Source organism: Rhipicephalus microplus, chromosome X, assembly GCF_043290135.1.
Source record: "Rhipicephalus microplus isolate Deutch F79 chromosome X, USDA_Rmic, whole genome shotgun sequence".
In the NCBI taxonomy this organism is placed as follows: domain Eukaryota; kingdom Metazoa; phylum Arthropoda; class Arachnida; order Ixodida; family Ixodidae; genus Rhipicephalus; species Rhipicephalus microplus.
The window spans coordinates 4,238,913-4,256,699 of NC_134710.1; the positions used below are offsets into that span (position 1 = coordinate 4,238,913).

General features: G+C 45.9%; 1 protein-coding gene and 1 long non-coding RNA gene across 7 annotated transcripts in view; one reads left to right on the forward strand and one right to left on the reverse strand.

Moving 5' to 3' along the window:
• Positions 1-17,787, forward strand: part of LOC119175625 (solute carrier family 15 member 1) — a 441,245-nt gene that overhangs the window by 383,869 nt on the left and 39,589 nt on the right. For all 6 annotated transcript variants that reach the window (XM_037426528.2, XM_075881704.1, XM_075881703.1 and 3 more), the window contains 5 exons: positions 4,664-4,785; positions 4,847-4,928; positions 5,715-5,831; positions 15,424-15,573; positions 15,632-15,813. In XM_037426528.2, coding sequence (XP_037282425.2) covers positions 4,664-4,785; positions 4,847-4,928; positions 5,715-5,831; positions 15,424-15,573; positions 15,632-15,813 — 653 coding nt within the window. The remainder of the gene's footprint in view (positions 1-4,663; positions 4,786-4,846; positions 4,929-5,714; positions 5,832-15,423; positions 15,574-15,631; positions 15,814-17,787) is intronic.
• LOC142777370 (uncharacterized) overlaps positions 1-17,787 on the reverse strand; it is a 104,077-nt gene that overhangs the window by 8,662 nt on the left and 77,628 nt on the right. The gene's annotated exons all lie outside the window — the stretch shown is intronic.

Sequence of the window (17,787 nt, forward strand, 5' to 3'; positions counted from 1 at the left end):
GTCTAAATAAATAATACTTCGTATATAATGTATCTGTGTACAAATGCTTCATGACAAACAGCACTTAAATTCACTAATTACACTTTAATCATCATCATCAGTAATAAAACTCCCAAGCATTTCCCCGAGGGTGAACATGGTTAAGTGCGAATGCACGGGGTGATGCTATGAGGGGGAGTAAAGTTAAAATCCGTTGGCATTCGCCAGTGAGTTAACGTAAACTCCCCCGTGTGATCAAATTGCGATTCTCAGGAACCATTACACCATAAAGGCACCATAGTGTGATTAATAAATATAATAGTGCGAATTAATAAATAACCCTCATAGCATCACCCCGTGCATTCGCACTTAACCATGTTCACCCTCGGGGAAATGCTTGGGAGTTTTTTATTCGCCGCCGCTTAGCTGTTGTCTGCTTGCGGGTGCCCTTAGGCATAAGAGGGAGAGCTTTTTTGGCGCAGAAAAAAACATTTGGATGTCATGCCTGTCTGCCAATTTTTAAAGGTATATGCGTGACTTTATTCGTATGTGGCAGACAGGCATCCTTCATTTTAGCCAAAGGCTAGCATAAAATAGTGAAGTTGATGCATTTTCGCGAATTGGGCGGTCATAACGGTGTGCCATGAACTAGACAGGAAGTTGCGCGACGCCCGTCGGATACTGGCCCACCAACCCGCAAAATTGCTTACCAATCGACATCGCAAGCTGCCACCGCAGCAGCGCTGCACAGCCCCACCCACCCGCTTCTGTGCGTCTCTCTCGAAACGTGTTGTGAAGCATGACCTCGTCGTGTTTTCACCCGGTAGCTGACCAGCAGCCCATGGCCGCGCTGCAGCATTCGGTCGTATATTTGCTTTCTCAGGGGGAGCTTATGTCCACGCCAACGATTGTACCGTTTGTGTTGTGTGCGCTGCTACGTAATGGGAACAATGAAGCACCTCACACAACACAGAATGCTTCAACGCTGCTCTGCGATAGTGTGTGCAAAAAGAAGCGTCGTGAGAGACAGGCCCTGTCATACCGAGCCGAAGCTTGATATCACAGCCATCGTGGATAAAGCGCTACTTTTTGTGCTCCAAACATTTGGAGTATAGTGACTATATATGAGATTACCCACGCTTTTTTGGTGGAGTTGGGCATGTCGTCGAAACGGCAGTACCCTGTTGCAGTCTCCTCCACTTCCCCCAGAAAGCGAAAGAGTAGTGCGCAAATCGTTGCATATGTTTTGGAGGCCCCTCGAACTCGGAGCACGCAATCACTGTCAAGGCCGACGGCACGATTTCCTACGGGATGCGACACAGCATTGTCCGGCATGCGGCCTACGACGATGCAGCACACCTTGGGGCGAAAGAACAAGCAACGGAATGCATACCCGTGTCCTCGACATGCACACTCGGAAGAGTTCTCGTAATGAAGCAAAAAAAAACTTTGCATCTTCGTGAATGACTTGCACGTCGCAGCAGCGGCAACAGCACCCCATGTCTCACGACTACAACAGGTGGGTTTAGTATGGCTGGCACCCGCCGTTGCCTCCGCCGTTCGCAATAACATGCTACCTCGTCTAAACGCATGTTTTTGACAACACGATTAAGCTTTGCACTCGTATGTAATAGATTAGCGTATACACTGATAACATCATCGGCATTGTAAAAGTGGCAGCGAAGCGAGCCGGTCACCGAAATGCCGGTGCCCCGTGTTTACCTGCGCAATGATCGTGCATTGCTGGTCGCGATGTTACTAGTGGTTTCGGAACGGGCGTTCTCTTGCGCAGATGGCGCACTTGAAGCATCATTTTATTCAATTCGTAATAATTGCATGTCACAAGGAAAATGAACTCCACGTTTATCACGACGCCACGAGTGGTGATGTGGGCAAATGCTCCGACACTTGAATACATCGGCTCGCTTTAGCCACGGTGAGGATGGTGGGGGAACGAGAAACACATCTTTTCAGAGGATAGGTTGAACGAGACAAGTAGTCGGGCAGAAGACTTCTCGTAACGGCCAAGCACACTGCAAGCGAGCAGTATAGCCGCGCCCTCACAATCCACCAAAATATGGCCGTCTGCTCAAAATTACTTGGAATAAACGCGCTTTATAGGAGCATTCATATCGTCCTAGTCGAAGTTGAGTGTTTTCGCATATTTTTCCCATTTTTCTTCAGCGTCCTTTTGAGCACTGGCATGTCATCACAATCATTAAAATTATAATGTTTCAAATAATGGGTCTACTTCAATTGAAACTGCTTTTCCATCTCCACTGTGCACCTCACAATCAGACCAACAAGCATTCCGATTTTGAGGCAGATTGCACTGCACCAGTTAGACTAACAAGCATTCTAGTTGGTAAATCGAATGGCGAAGAATTCACCAATTGGAACGGTATACCCCAGTTGGTACCTAGCATTCCCGCCAGCAATTTTGTATGGTCAAGGCTTGTTTCCCCATCGCCGTAGCCAGCCGCTAGTACTTGGAGTGCTCACTAGAAGCGCAGCTGTGCTGTCGCTTTTCGGGCTTCTATAGTTTTAATGGAGGACATTAGATGGCCCTGCAGCGTTCACTTCACTTCAGCGCGGACGAACTCTAGTTTTATAGCAGACCGCTAGAGGGCCAGAACTACAAACCGCGCATGCTCTCGGCGCGCTTTCTTTTTCTTTCGACAGTGGTCAGCCACTGCGCTTCGATAATATCAATGAAGACAAGGGGGCGGGCCCACAAAGCAGCTGCAGTGCGGGCTCACCGTCAAGCCAGCCCAGAGCTTAGGGCTCGAGAAGCAAGACTTCAGCGTCGTCCCGGCCACGGAAGCCGTATCTCGCTACCATATTCGGCGACGACTAAAATAGTTCTGTGTGCACACCTCGTGTCTTTACATGATGATCGAGTGGGCAAAATGGGCGCTGTTCGCGGTTTCCCAGATTACTTACGCAGCTTCGCCCACTCATCATTATTCACCTCGTGGCGACTGAAAATAGCGCCAAGAAACGGGGATACAAGACGAGGACACACGGCACAGGCGCAAACTTCCAACATAATGTTTATTACCACCGCACACTCGCCTATATCACCAAGAAAAATAACATCACATGACATGAATGATGCACACAAAAAATTATTTCTTAGAAAACACAATTCTTTATCACTGAGCGTAAGAGAGGGAGTGCTGACGCACTTAGACCCCAGTGAAGCGATAGCCTCAGCCTCTTAATGATCGATTAAGAGAGCATTGTAATAATGTGAAAAACGGCCAGGGAAGTTGGTTGGCCATACATTGTAAATACTGCGGCTGCGCGCCGATATTCAATGCATGCACAGTTATCAAGAGAATGTTTGACAAGCTTACTAGAGAGATTATTGAGGCTGAGGCTATCACTTCACTGGGGTCTAAGTGCGTCGGCACTCCCTCTCTTACGCTCAGTGATAAAGAATTGTATTTTCTATGAAATTAATTTTTTGTGCGCATCATTCATGTCATGTGATGTTATTTTTATTGGTGATATAGGCGAGTGTGCGGTGGTAATAAACATTATGTTGGAAGTTAGCGCCTGTGCCGTGTGCCCTCGTCTTGTGTCCCCGTTTCTTTGCGCTATTTTCAGTCGTCACAATGCACCAACAAGCCCAAATTTCGACAGTGTTTCACCTCGTGGGTATGCGTATATCTTTTTCGGAGGGGAAGGGGAGCACTTGTTGGATGCCCTAAGAAACGTAGTTATATCATTTGTCCTAAGTAAAACACCGCACTCCATATAAAATAGCGGGGGCATGCCCTGGTGTATTGAAGTGCAGAATTCTGTGTGGGACCAATTGCTGGAAACTGGCATCACCAGCTGGACCAATTTGTGTTTTTTATATGTCTAGAGTGTGTCCAGCGCCCTCTAATAATTCACCTCGGAGCATTTTCGGAACATTATTTTTGTCTCTATATGGCATACAACTTGCTGCGGTATGTTTACATTCGCAGTATGTGCGTAGTTCGATGTGAGCTTTAGCTGCTCCCTTTGTAACGGCTAAGCATTTATCCAAAAATGTCAAAAAGTGTGTGTTAAAAAAAATATCAAGTTTAACGTTAGTGTATAGACAAGTTTTTATGTTGTGAGTGTGACAGGAAAGCGTTGGTTTCGCATTAAGAAAACTCGCAACGGGAACATGTTCCAAAATTACGAAGGAACCAGCACGGAGCTTTCGTTCCTGTTTTCGATAAACGTGTAGAGCACTGTTCCTTATATGCAAAAGCACTGTTTTATAATGAAGTTTTGAAAACAATTTTGCACTGTGATGCCAGGGCCGCTGCACAACGATCACAACGAGGCGTGATTTTCGATATGTCTCTGTAAAAAGTGCGCGGTGATTTAAACGTGCCATTGACGTCAGTTGCCAGACTGAAACGCCAAAGAGAACTTCTCCTCATTTTTTCTCGCTTGCTGAAGTTTTAAATTTGGATGGCGTGCACGCATTTTCATAATTATTTTTGCGTTCGTCTCAGTATTCAAGGCAGCGCAAATAAAATAAACCCTGCCTCCTTTAGAGGACGCAATCTACATCTGTTGCGTTAAGTAACGCTATACATGGACTTGAAGCGCGTGCTAAGACATGAGAGGCAGCGCATTGTTTTTAACCAATGCCAACACGTACATCGTGTGTGTTCATTGCACACTTGTGACGACGCAGCTCGGCTACCAAGTCTTGCCGGACCAAATGCAGCTGGTGAACCCACTGCTCATACTGGTGCTAGTTCCTGTTTTCAGCTACGGCGTATATCCCATGTTCAACCGGTGCAACCTACTTAACAGGTGCGTATTTTGCTGCACTTATGGTGGTATGCGTATGTAATCATTGGCCGAAACAATGCAGACCCCTGCAGAAGATCACCGTCGGGGGTCTCGCTGCCGCTGCTGCGTTCGCTGTCGCCGGCTGCCTTGACCTGGCGCTTGAGGTGAGCAATCCGTCGCACTCTGCACGCTGGGGCTCGACTGCTGACCCGCGCGCTATCGAATAGTGGCCGATGGAGCCCAAAATGCTCGCGTACCTAAGTGCACGCTGAGAACCCCTGGTGGTCGAAATTTTCGGAGCCCACCACTAAGACGTCATCACGCGGTGGTTTTGGATCGTTAAACCCTAACAATATTTAAATTAACTGCCCCAGCTTTCGATAGGATTTACAGGGCGGAGAAATGATGCTTGTAAATAAATGTGTATCTTGAGCCACTTCGTGATATACATATGCCTTATCACGGGCACAACACTGCACATATATACCAGAGTGGTCACTATGACACTCAAGCGTTTTATACACGTACGTAAAATCAAAGCTAAGCCTTTGTAAAAACAAAAAAGACAAAGAGAGAGCAGTACAATACTGAAAGTCACTCATGCCGAGAAAACTCATGCCTATCTTCTAGCTGTGCATTATCAATTCACGTACGTTATGTCTTTCTTTGTTAGTCCCAAAGAAGCCACTCGGCAGGAATAGATTACGTGGTTGTTCTCTTCTTGGTTAGTTTTTCGTGTAAATGAACGCGTCAATGGTCACACGAGTATTTGCGGTGTAGTGTCTGTGGTTGGAAATGTGTATATCTGTGAATGACTCCAGATATGTCACACACGTACATGTATAGAAGCATCAATTGTGCACTGAATAAATCCAGTTGAAAGTTGCGCACGTGTTATTCTACAGTTGAGTTCCCCAACCGGAGCTAAGTAGCCTGATTCCCTCACGCAGAGTGGTGCCGAAGCCTCGCCACCAGCTGGATTCGAAAAGCTCACGTTTGTCAACACCCTGCCCTGTCCGGTTCAAGTGAGCGGCTCCGAGCTGGAACTACGGCTTCCACCTGGAATGGTGAGTCGTCTTGCGTCGTGATGCCACTGAAAACACAGCTGGCGCTACTCGCTTGAAACAAGAATAAATAACGCCTATGGTCGCGCCAAGGTTGTGACACGTCAATCAATGGCCACAATAACGCTATATTCTTACACTGTACACAATCTGCAACTAGTGTTGTACCAAAAGTGCGTGGACACCACGCTCACTATATTTAGCCCTATGTTCACATAAACTAGCCTTACATTAAGTGTATACAAGTAAGCTAATTCTAGCATGATAGATTACCTAGCAGTCTGGTCAACGATAACCAGAATAACAGTATATAGAGGCATTGCATGGTCACAAAAGAATTCGGATTTGTGAAAATGCAGTCAGCACTCGACTATAGAATTATATATAAAAGCATAGAAGAGCGCACTCGCACAGGCCCCTGCGGCTGTTTTTAAAGTCCCCCTATGTTCTAAAAGTAGCAAAAAGCCTTGATCCAGCCACCACGCTTTGCGATAGGCTGGTTGGAAGCACTTGACCATTTGATCATCGCGCCCTTCCCAGAGGATCCAGCGGTGGCTGCGTTGTGCAGCGAGACGTACAAATGACTCCGTTTTTAAGCGTTTAGTTGGGCAATTTTCTGAAGTAGAGAGTGTGTGTCAGTCACATTCTTGCTGCAATACGAAAGCGTCCATGTGCAGGCTGTTTCACACTTAGGGTAAATCTCGAAGCGCCAATTCTGCAGTGTAGTTTTGAACCGCGTCATCTGCTATGGCAGCTCTTACTTGCCGCATTGCAGCGCAGGAACTGGGTCGATAATCTGCACTAAACGTTGTGCGACGCCAACCTCTCAGCCTTTACCTATGAGCTACAAACAGAACTTGACAGGATATACACTTCTTTGCTCTCTCGAAACGCCGTGGTTCTGTATGGAATATTTATTCATTGTGCGTGCACCGCAGAATACACTTGAACGAGGAAGACACGACAATTAGCACGAAATGTGCGTTCTCTTGACCTTGAACAAACAAAACGCACTGAACTGTAAGAGTTGTACTGCTACAAAGGCTTAACACGAGAAAACAAACGGGAACAAATTCAGCAATATTTTAGGTTAGAACAAAGCCTGGACATGTCTTTTTACGACGACATTCTATTACCACAAGACTCGCTTGCCGGCTCCGAAATGTAGTGTAGGTTTTGCAGCATAGCTAAATATAATTTTAAGTCGCTTTTTTCTGGTATACGGTACATGGTTAGCCTGGCAAACAACGCAGTACTGCTCTTTTCCGACAAAAAAAATGGAAAAACATACGGCAGATGAGCCCCTGTTTCATTCAGCTCAATCTGGATCTTGTGATGCCACGCCCCCATTGTCAATGAATGGGGCATGCTGCGACGGAACACATCACTGACACCATGTATTCACTGCCGTCTAGAATGAGTGCTAACATCGCTACCGCTGGGGACATCAATTTGGAAGCGTCACGAGTGAATTTCGGCTCTGGGAGCGAGTCCTTTCTGTTGTGATCAGATATAGTCGAGAATAAGCACGTTCGGGTAGTTATTCTACCCTAAACCATTCTTTAATTAATTCCCATTTGTTTTGTTGCGTTAGCCCACACAGCTTTGCAACAGTCGCAACTGAGTGCTCTGTTTTATTTAAAGTCAAATAGAGCCCATGCATGATGCATGCACATTATCATGTCTTCCTCATGCAAGCTTACTGCGGCGCGCTTACAATGAAGCAACATTTCTGAACGCACACAGTGCAACGATGTTTCGATAGAGCAAACAAGGTATGCTGGGAAATATTGTTTTTCTAGTGTCCCATTATTACGAATAAAGGCAGAAAGGTTGACATTGCCCTGCCGTGGTGGTCTAGTGGCTAAGGTGCTCGGCTGCTGACTCGCGCAGGTCGCGGGATGGAATCCCAGCTGCGGCGGCTGCGTTTTCGATGGAGGCGGAAATGTTGTAGGCCCGTGTGCTCAGATTTGGGTGCACGTTAAAGAACCACAGGCGGTCGAAATTTCCGGAACCCTCCACTACGGCGTCTCTCATAATCATATGGTCGTTTTGGGACGTTAAACCCCACATATCAATGAATCAAGGTTGGCATTGCACTACGATTAGTGCAGACAAGCATCGAGAAATGGTTAGGTTGGTACGGAAACATCTGAAAAAAAAAAAAAAGCTGCGTGGCAAGACGGCGCACGAAGAAAGAAAGCACGTGCTAGTTTGTCGCTCGTTGTTTCTTCGTATGCCCTCTTGCGGCGCAGATATTACTGAAAATGATTACTGTGAAGTATCGGCCAAGTTCTTACATTAACAATGATATCCATGCGCTGGCCCACCATGCGGCAGGCGTCTTGCCGTAGCAGACGACGCGGTTCAACTCTGCACCCTTGAGGCGTCTGCGCACGCGTGAGTTGTCCGGCTTGCGATTGCAGCGCTAGTCGCATCGCGATGCCAGGCGCTCCGCCATTTCCCTTACATGAGCCCTCTAACAGTTTTCAAGCACCTGTTCTTTATTATTGGTTTGCGTAGACCGATAGCTGGAGGGAACTTCAGCATTGGTCTAAGCGCGGATGTAGTATGATTGAGTTTATTAAGCACGCAATAATGTCACTACATCGCTGCCGACCGCATCACCACGTAGTGGCACTCGTCAGAACTTTGCGGGTGAAAATGATGCCGGAAGAAGATGCAATGCGACCTTTCATTTTACGAGTCGCTTGCGCTTGTGTAATGACAGTTTCACATGTCATGAGTGCAGCAACAAAAAAAACCCTATCCGTTCGCTCTCTTCACAACCATCGCTAATGGCGGCTTCATTTCTTCATTTCACATGGGCTGCGAATAGACTGCGCGATTTTCACTCTAAGACTGGCGTGGCGAGTAACGTTTAATGCCACTGTTGTTCGTGGTAGACACTGCCGAATTTCACAAATATATTGTAACAAGGTGCGCGTTTTCATAATAATAGGTTATCACGAACGCTAAAGAACAGCACACGTGTTCGATCTTCTAAGAACACTTTCGCGTCTCAGTTCATTGCGCAACAGTGGCCATGAGCAAAACAACACGTTGGCGCGCTTTTCACATAAATAACTCTATACACCTCACAGTCATCCGCAAGCATCTGCAAAGATCAAGTAATGCCACTAGTGCTGTCATTTATTGACAATGAAAATGAGGGAGGCCCCAAGACGGAGCCTTGGGGTACTTACTCCAGACGTCCCTCCAGCAATTTCAAAGGAGATGGCGTTGAGAACCATGTGCACAGACTGTCGTTATGTGAAATAAATTCCGATATCCATGCAGTGAGTTTTTGCTTTAGTTTGTAGTATTATTTGTAAGCATGTATCTTGCTAATAAATAGATCATGTGTAACGTCAAATGCTTTACGCGAATCTAGAAAGATGCGATCGACTACTTGCCTTTTGTCTTGCTGAGGCCAAATAATGGCTGAATTTTGTTAGCTGCGTACTACAAGGTAAAGCTTGCCTAAAGTCATGTTTGTTTGCATATATTAAATTGTGCTGTACAAGATACGACATAATGCAACTAATATATATTCTGTTCCAAAACTTCTCATGTAATACGGGTCAAGGTCACAGGCGTATAATTCTCAACACAGTTTCAGGTCTACTTTTGTATACGGACACGACATTCACTCCAGTCAGTAGGAACGGCACCAGTACCTAACACTTTTCAAAAAGCCGGGCACACACACAGGCCGAATATTTCGGAAATTTTTTTGCATACATAGGAGAAAGTATTCTGGAATGCAGATACTATATTACAAACACCGGAGCAGTTTTTTTTTTTTCGAAAGTAACGCTGGTGCTGCGCAGACACATTCATTTGAATAATGTTGTGATTGAAGCTTGGAAGTCAAGCATATTCGTTCAATCACTAATGAACAACAGTGCACTGAAACTTATTCTTAGATGGTCGTTGTATTAGGGATTGGCTGTCATTCAGACAATGTCGACAGCATCTCCATCGACATGACTGAAAAGCACGCCAGAAGAAAATTTCTGCTCACCAGTTGAGCCACAATCGCAAAAGGTACTCTAGGTTGGAGCTCGGCAATCTAATCGAAAATGTTCTGGCATTCACGAATAATAAATCAAGTACGTTCTTTAAATATGAACATTTTTCATTGCAACATGAACAAGTTTCTTCAATAACTGGCTTCACCGGCGTTAATTGACAGGTCAGACACAGTAGTTGAAGGGAAGTGCAGCAAAATATTCTGGCTCATTTCATGTCACCATTAATGCATGCGATCATTTGACCCTCCTAGCTAACAGGAGTGCACTGGTTTCATTTTGTAAAAGCGCCAGTGATCTAATCAAGCTAAATGCATGTCGACTAAATCAGCTTGGTCCACGTTGGTGCATAAAAAGGTGCATAAGTATGGTGGGGAATGAGTTATGTTGCTTACACTGTACTTTACTCATGAGTATGCCTGGAACTAATTATATTTCATATATTTCGTGATATCGCAACTCGTAATGACACTTGCGACAACAAGCTTCGACATTCAAACCAAGAGTCAGATTGAGTGTGCAAAGAAGGACGAAAACGTGAGCATTGCAGTTTCTTCGCACTTTTCTGCATGCAAATGCACGGGGTAAATCACACGTCTACAATAGTTGCTAGATAGCTGTCCTGTGATGACACGTGCGAGACTTGTGGACCATGTATAGATGTCGCATTTACGAAATGCTATCAATGTGTGAGGACCGCTTATCGGGCATTGCAGCACTTCCATTCCCATTACATTGCTGCCTTTATTATCGAAAGTGTCGTGATGAACGACGCGCGAATGTGAACGCAGAGCGGCAGCAGGCAATATTTTTACCGCGCGCACACAAAGCAACCCTATTTGGAAGGGGAATGGTTGGGACAGCTTTATTGGGCCGAGGTAATCGCATGTCGACAAAGTGCCTAACTCCTGTTAATAACCTCGTCTGTACGCATTAGGGAAACATAGCAATATATCAAAGGCCTTTATGCAAGATAATAAAATACCAAGCGCCGTACACTCGCAAAGCGGTAGCCGTTGCGATGGAGTTACGCCCTCTTGAAGCTGTCGCGTCGGCTGTTATGGGAGGGAGCATTCGTATACACAAGCGTCCCGCCAGGTTTTAGGGTGATGTCAGCCTTTGAAAGGTTACATGCTCACGCCTGCAACTTTTTGACGGTTGCCGTCGTTGCCAACTTGTGTCGTAATTTTGATTCTCAACTGAACTGGCTCAACGTGGTCAACGACAGTGCCGTCATGTTCAAGTGGTTGCAGGTTTACCTCCACTCACACAACCTTAGACGACCGTCGAACAATTGTTACCCGTTCTACACCTGTGCATTTCGACGAATGGAACTTGGCGCCGTAAATTCTACGTTTTCTGGGACGCTGCGTCAGCGGCTGCTCGCATGACAGGCCGTTGCGTTGCACACTACAGTGGGAATGCCTTGAGAACGTTTTCCTCGGTCAGGGCCACACGCGAAAGAAACGTTGGCTGACCCAAATCAATTGAGTGATGCGTTCATCATGAATTGTGAGTACAGTGCTTTGCAATGCTGTCTCTATCGCTGTTACATAGGGACGTAATGCAAGCTTCCATACATCGGTTACATTAGATTACGATTGCACAGGTGTGGGTTAACATGAATCTGGGCTTTCGTGTGTGCAACCGTATATAGCGTGGACTCGTACCGACTCGCCTGACCTGTAATGCTATTTCCAGACAAACTTCTACGCCAGTCTAACTCCAGTTTTCAAGTTGGAATACACCTATAGAGCACATAAATACCGTGTGGCAACCACGTTGGACCGAATGAAGAGATATCTGTCGCGAAACAATCGTATCTAAAAAAAAAAGAGCCTGTTATACCAAACACGAAAAAAAGAGCTGTGTTAGGTCCCGTGTTTTTTTTTTACTTATTTGGTGCAAAGTCGCATGAAACACCTGGGCACCAAATTTACCAACACTTACTTCTGCAGCTAACGCGGAAACCACAGCTGCGCAAACTACATCCGCTCGAGCATCTGTTATTTAACTGATGCCAAAAGTTGTACAAAGTAGCGTTTACAAATTGGTGGTCAAATTGTTTTTCTACGTCTGTCTCCCATAAATTTTGTATTATGTTGTAGTTTACACAACTGTCATTTGTGGCCAAGCTGTCAGCTCAATTCTGTGATTTTTAAACTGATCATTAGGTCTCTTCCTAATGACCTGATTTCAAAGGAGTTTTATGTTCTTTATTCTATCGCTGTTTGCCACACTGCTGAACAATAAAGCTTGTGCTCATTACAGCTGCCCACACTGCATTTTTTATTACGCTGCTTTAGGTTTATAACCATCATATTTTCATTTATCAGCTTAAAGGGCAACACCAGGCCCAATAACAAGTTTTAGTGAGACCGTGAAAGTTGTGTGTCGGATCAAAAGCGTTATACAGCAAAATTTTTTCTTCCAGTTCATTACGAGCCGAGAAAGCTGATTTTTCTCTTTTCCTTTCTTTTTTTTTCTAAGTGGCGCGAAAGGAAGATGTGAGCAGGCGAGCTCAAAACCCTCACCGCTTGCCCCGCCTATACCCTTCGCAAGCCAAATTTCTCCCCTACTCTCTACGACATCCGATCAAGAGGTCTCGTGCCCAAACAAGACCAACTCCCGAGCACGCGTACGACGGTGTTCTGTTGACCAGTGTTATTTCATCATCTACTGCCTGTTTCTGCGGGATGGTTTGGAAACGCCGGCTTAGACGCGGTAGACGAGATGAGCATAATTAGTGCTCATCTCGTCTGATGAGTTACATGATGAGTCGGCGTCGATGTCATTCACCGTATATGTACACGTATCTATATATATGAAAAGCAAGAACGAAAAAAATTCAGAGAACAGCACTCCGGCACGCGGAATTGAACGTGGGACCTCTGCGTCGTGAAAGCGATGCGTTAACCACTCAGCCACCCCAGCGAACGTCCTTCATCGTTCAAACGGCAAGCTATTTATATCTACCACTTACCGCTGCTGTGCTTTCGGCATTACCAGAAAGATGGCGCAATGAGTGCACGTCACCACATCGTGCAGTGGCGCCCGCTCTAATCTGCTACACGTACTTTGCCCGGTTTAGAGAAGGGGAGCGACGCTCCCTCGCGCGCCCTTATCTCGCGGTGGGGAAGAGGGGAGGATCGTACGCCTTGGCTGGCCTCTGGCATTACGTGGAACGATTCTGCTGTAATTACCGGAGGCTCAAAGGTCACTGCAACCACTGCAGTCTCCGTTCGTGAAAAGTGCGCGTTTTTCAGACTCATCGAAGTAACAAATGAGACGCTTATTCGCGGGCATCTGTACCTGTGAGTACGTTTCGTGCTTAATTTGTGCGCGAGAAACACGAGAAATGTTTCGATCTGCTTTCCATTCTGCTCGTGACCTTTCAAATTGTTGCTATCGCGTTCATTGCTTCGCCTTTGTGGCAAAGCTGTGACTTTTCTTTTTCACAATGTATGCGCTGGTGCCCTCTAATAGAAACCTTAAGTGACAATGGGTTTGCATACTACTCCCGAGATATATCTCTGTTGTAGCCCTGGCACCTTTACACGTTAAAATAATGGGGAACAGGCCACCACTGTCGCCTCAAATCTCTTCCTTCATATTCGGACCGTGCGTCACCGCTCAGCGACCTTCAAGCCGAGCTTGCTTGTAGGAAGCTCACGTAACCAAAGCCACGGAGTGCCCGAGACGAGCCGTTCGAGGAAAACCCTTCCAGAGATAAGAGCACAGTCTAATACCGCGTGAAGAGAGAGCGGAGAAAGTACAGACGCATCTCACCCAGAATATACATTGGAGTCTCTTCTGCATATCACTGACTCGGCACAGCAACGCCGGGTAATCTCACGCGCATAGGAGGCCGCGGTGTCCCAAGGGATCCCCGCTGACTCCTCTAAGCAGCGTAACCGACCTCTCGGCTGGTCCCCTCTTTTGGGAGTAATAAAGTTTTCATCATCATCATCATCAGTGCCGCATTTCACTTTATTTCATTTCATTTTTATTTCCTCAAGGACCCCACTGGGGGGCATTACATAAGGGGTGAATACACAGGAAAAGGTAACATTTCAACACATTAATTTTCGCAGCACAGGTGATTTGTAACATTTGTCGTGAAGGATGTCGGGCAGGTGGTTGAAACAATGGATCAGGTCGACGAATGACCTTCCCATTCATTGTCTCTTCCCATTCATTGTCTCTTCTGCAGGACTGACATACGAGAGGAAGAACCTTTTAATTGCGAAGCATTATTTAGCGAACTTTGCTGACATTGGCCGTCTCTAACCGCCTTCAACTTTTAGTTCTCCTGGTCGTTCCGATAATATCTATACCAAAAGTGGTATGGCATAACATGCTTGAATGACGAGCATAAGTCACCAGTCATAGCATGAAAATCATGACATGTATGTCTCGAATGTTATGATTTACATATAATGGTCTTGTTGCTCTTGCAGTAGTTACGTTCACATGACATTGCAAAATTGACATGCTACGACATGACTGCATGGCGAACATAAGTGACAGGCCCTAACGTGAAAATCATGACATGCATGCCATGTAAGAACATTCCTCGCTCATAGCGCGCTCACGGCCATTATGCTAGCTTCTTACCTATACCATGTTTGGTATTACGTGACAGAAACGGACGGCGAAAGTAAGAGGAACGTCCAAACATGATAATGATGACGTGCATGTCATGTAAGAACATGACTACATGCCACGCTAATGATGCGCTCGCGGTCGTTCCGCTAGCCTGTCATATACCAAATTTGTTATTACGTGACGTCAACGGACGGCGAAAGTGAATGGCACGTCCAAACATGATAATGATGGCGTGCGTGTCATTGAAGAACATGATTGCATGTCGCACGCATGATGCGCTCGTGGTCGTTTCGCTAGCCTCACTTACCAAATTTGGTGTTACGTGACGTGAATGGATGACGAAGGTAAATAGCCCGTCCGAACATGATAATGATTACATGCATGTCATGTAAGAACATGAGTACATGTGGTGCTCATAGTACGCTCGCGGCCGTTTCGCTAGCTGTATATGATAAACATGATAATCACGACATTCATGTCAAGTAAAACATGATTATATGCTACGCTCATAGCGTGCTCGCGGCCATTTCGCTAGCTTGTCATATACCAAACTTGGTATTACGTGACTTGAATGAACGGCGAACACAAATACCCGGCGCAAACATGATAATTATGACATAGAAGTTGTCTATTGGATAATTTACGTCCACCTCAATGTGCTATATTTAATGTGACATATCAACCTTCCTCACTCGTGCTTCGCATGTCATCGATTCCTAGTGTACGTGGGAGCTGACAATCTTTTTTCAGCCCGCTGATTTGACTGAAATAGATATAGAACACATCTCGAACGACTCATTGAAGTTTTCCACAAATACTAATAGCTATTGTTTGAAGAGTGTGCAAAAGGTAACTTGCTTATCCTTGATGATCACTGTGAAGAAGGGGGAACCGGTACGTCATTTCAGTGGCCCCTCTTTTAATTTTAAGATTATTGCACTTTCTACACGCAGGCGCTGAACGAGCCTCAGGTGCAGGCGCGAGACACACTCAACGTGTTAGCGGCGCCGCCGTGCAACCTCACGGCAGCGCAACTCCAGGCGACCACCTCCGCGCAGGTCATCCTGCTGGAGAGCAGCGAGCAAGCGGTGCTGCCCGTCCTGGTGAGGCGGCGCGATCACTTTCGCCGGCCTTTTGCAATGTGTGCCTCCTCCTCCCCAGGTGCCCAGCGGCAAATCGCCCAACAGCCACAACAGCCAACTGCTGGTCGCGTACACGCTCCAGGAGCCTGTCGCGGCCGTCGTGTTTGTGGGGGACTCGCCGGGGAAGGTGTACTCAGTGGCGCCTGTGCACCCCAACGCGGCATCGTCGTTCACCAACGCTACTGGCCTGCCACCGGGGAGGTACGAAGTCAGTCACATATATTAACACCCAGGTTTTCTATTACATACGTATAGAAACAGTGCATTAGCAGTAAGAAATTCCCCAACTAGGCATTAACGTGCATGCATTTTTGGTTACAGCATCGCAACACTGGATCGTAAGAAAAAAATAACTGTCAAAAACAAGTCTAGTCGAGAATAATACGGAATGCTATTTAGAGCATGATATTGTCGGTTAGGGGGGAAATTGAACAAACCCCTGTATGTTTCATATATATATATATATTCAATATTTCCCATCAACTATACACCGTGTTAGCGAATTTTGTAAAACCATCTCCTCATCTCTGCTTTGCCGTTCGCGGGAATCGTTTTCCACGTTGCATGTTTCCGGTGGCCCTTTACAACCAGCGGGGTGCCGAAAACGTGTCTGATTTCGGTGCACTTGAATAGGCAGACCTCAAGAAAATACGGCCTGTGGCTGAATGGTTCATGGATGATTGTCACGCATCTTTCAATCCGTGACATTTCCAAAGGTGATGGTTCTCCTGTGTTCAATGACCTAAAGTGCAGATTTCTGCCAACTCGCACGTGTTCGCATGTAATGTCTTGCAGATTTAAGATTTTTCGGTTGAGATTAAATGCAAATCATCCTTCTCAAACAACTGGATAGCTTTTTTAACTGTTTCAGCTCTGGAACTCTTGTTTTTGTCAGAGCCACTTTTAGTACGTAATTCGCTAATAGTTAGGGCCTGAGACAAAAACAGAAAAATTTTTCAGCGGTGTATTTCTGGATTTACATATATGACATAAAATTAGGTCATCATTGAACTGTAGTCATTAAATACCAGAAATGGAAAATTTATTCCTGCTATGCCCCAGAGTACACCAAATATGAACCAACATATAGTATTTGACAGTGTGTAAGCTCTTTGATCACCTTCAGGACTTCACCCGAAAACGCCGCCTTCATGCTTCCTCGCCTCGTCATCACCCATGACTTTAATCCAACTTCTTCTTTATGGCGTCGCAAAAACAAAACAACGGTGCAGTCGATAGCAATGGGGCTATCTCATACAATACTTTTCCAAGAATGAGTGGCTTTGGTTTTGTTTTCGAGTTTCTAGGAGATCTTGTGTGGTGTCGTCAGTTGACGACGCCAGGGCCGGAAGGGTAAAAGAACCCATCAAAAATGACGATTAATCAAAATATTCGAATGAAACATAACATCAGAAGCAAAAAATCAACTAGAGGCTATATAAGCAAATGATTCATCGATCCAGTATTTTAATCGACCATCTCTGGCGGCATTTTCAATATTGAGCGCATAAGCAGCGTCGACCCTGAGCGAATATTTGAGATAGATGCGAATAAATACAGGAGCCAAAGGCGAGGTTGCACTTCTCGATTTGGGGTGGTAAAAGCCAACAAATATATTCATTTTATTTATCCCATGTCGTCGAGGGGTGCTCATATGGGTAGGGTGGCACTCGGCTCCTGACAATGAGAATACCCAGGTGTTTGCAAAGGTCAGTGCAGAACTGCCACCGGCACAATTGCTTGTGATAACTTGCCGAAGAGCGAGGGGACATATTACGGGACTGCATGTTTACGAAGCCGGAACACAAAGCCCCTGAAACACCACTGGCGTTCGGTTTCCGCTCGCAGAAGATACAAGCGTCATTATTGCTTGCCGCGCGGTCGTGAAAAGGAAGGTGTGATGTTTGGTATTACTGCCCGTATTTCAGTACTTTCAGGCATGTCTACGGTTTTCATGGGAATGAGGATAGGAATGAGGCAATTAGAAGAAACTTCCAACCAAAATTGTATTCAGAAACCTAATGTTTTGAAGACAGAGTGGCTTTTTCTTCAGGGATGAGAAAGCCAGGGATGTGCGACGCTTATGTACGCTTGCTTTCTTGCGTGAGAGGTTCGCCGTGACCCGTCGCGAACCCTAGCAGTAGAGAAAGCGCAATGTCCTATGGAGACATGTTT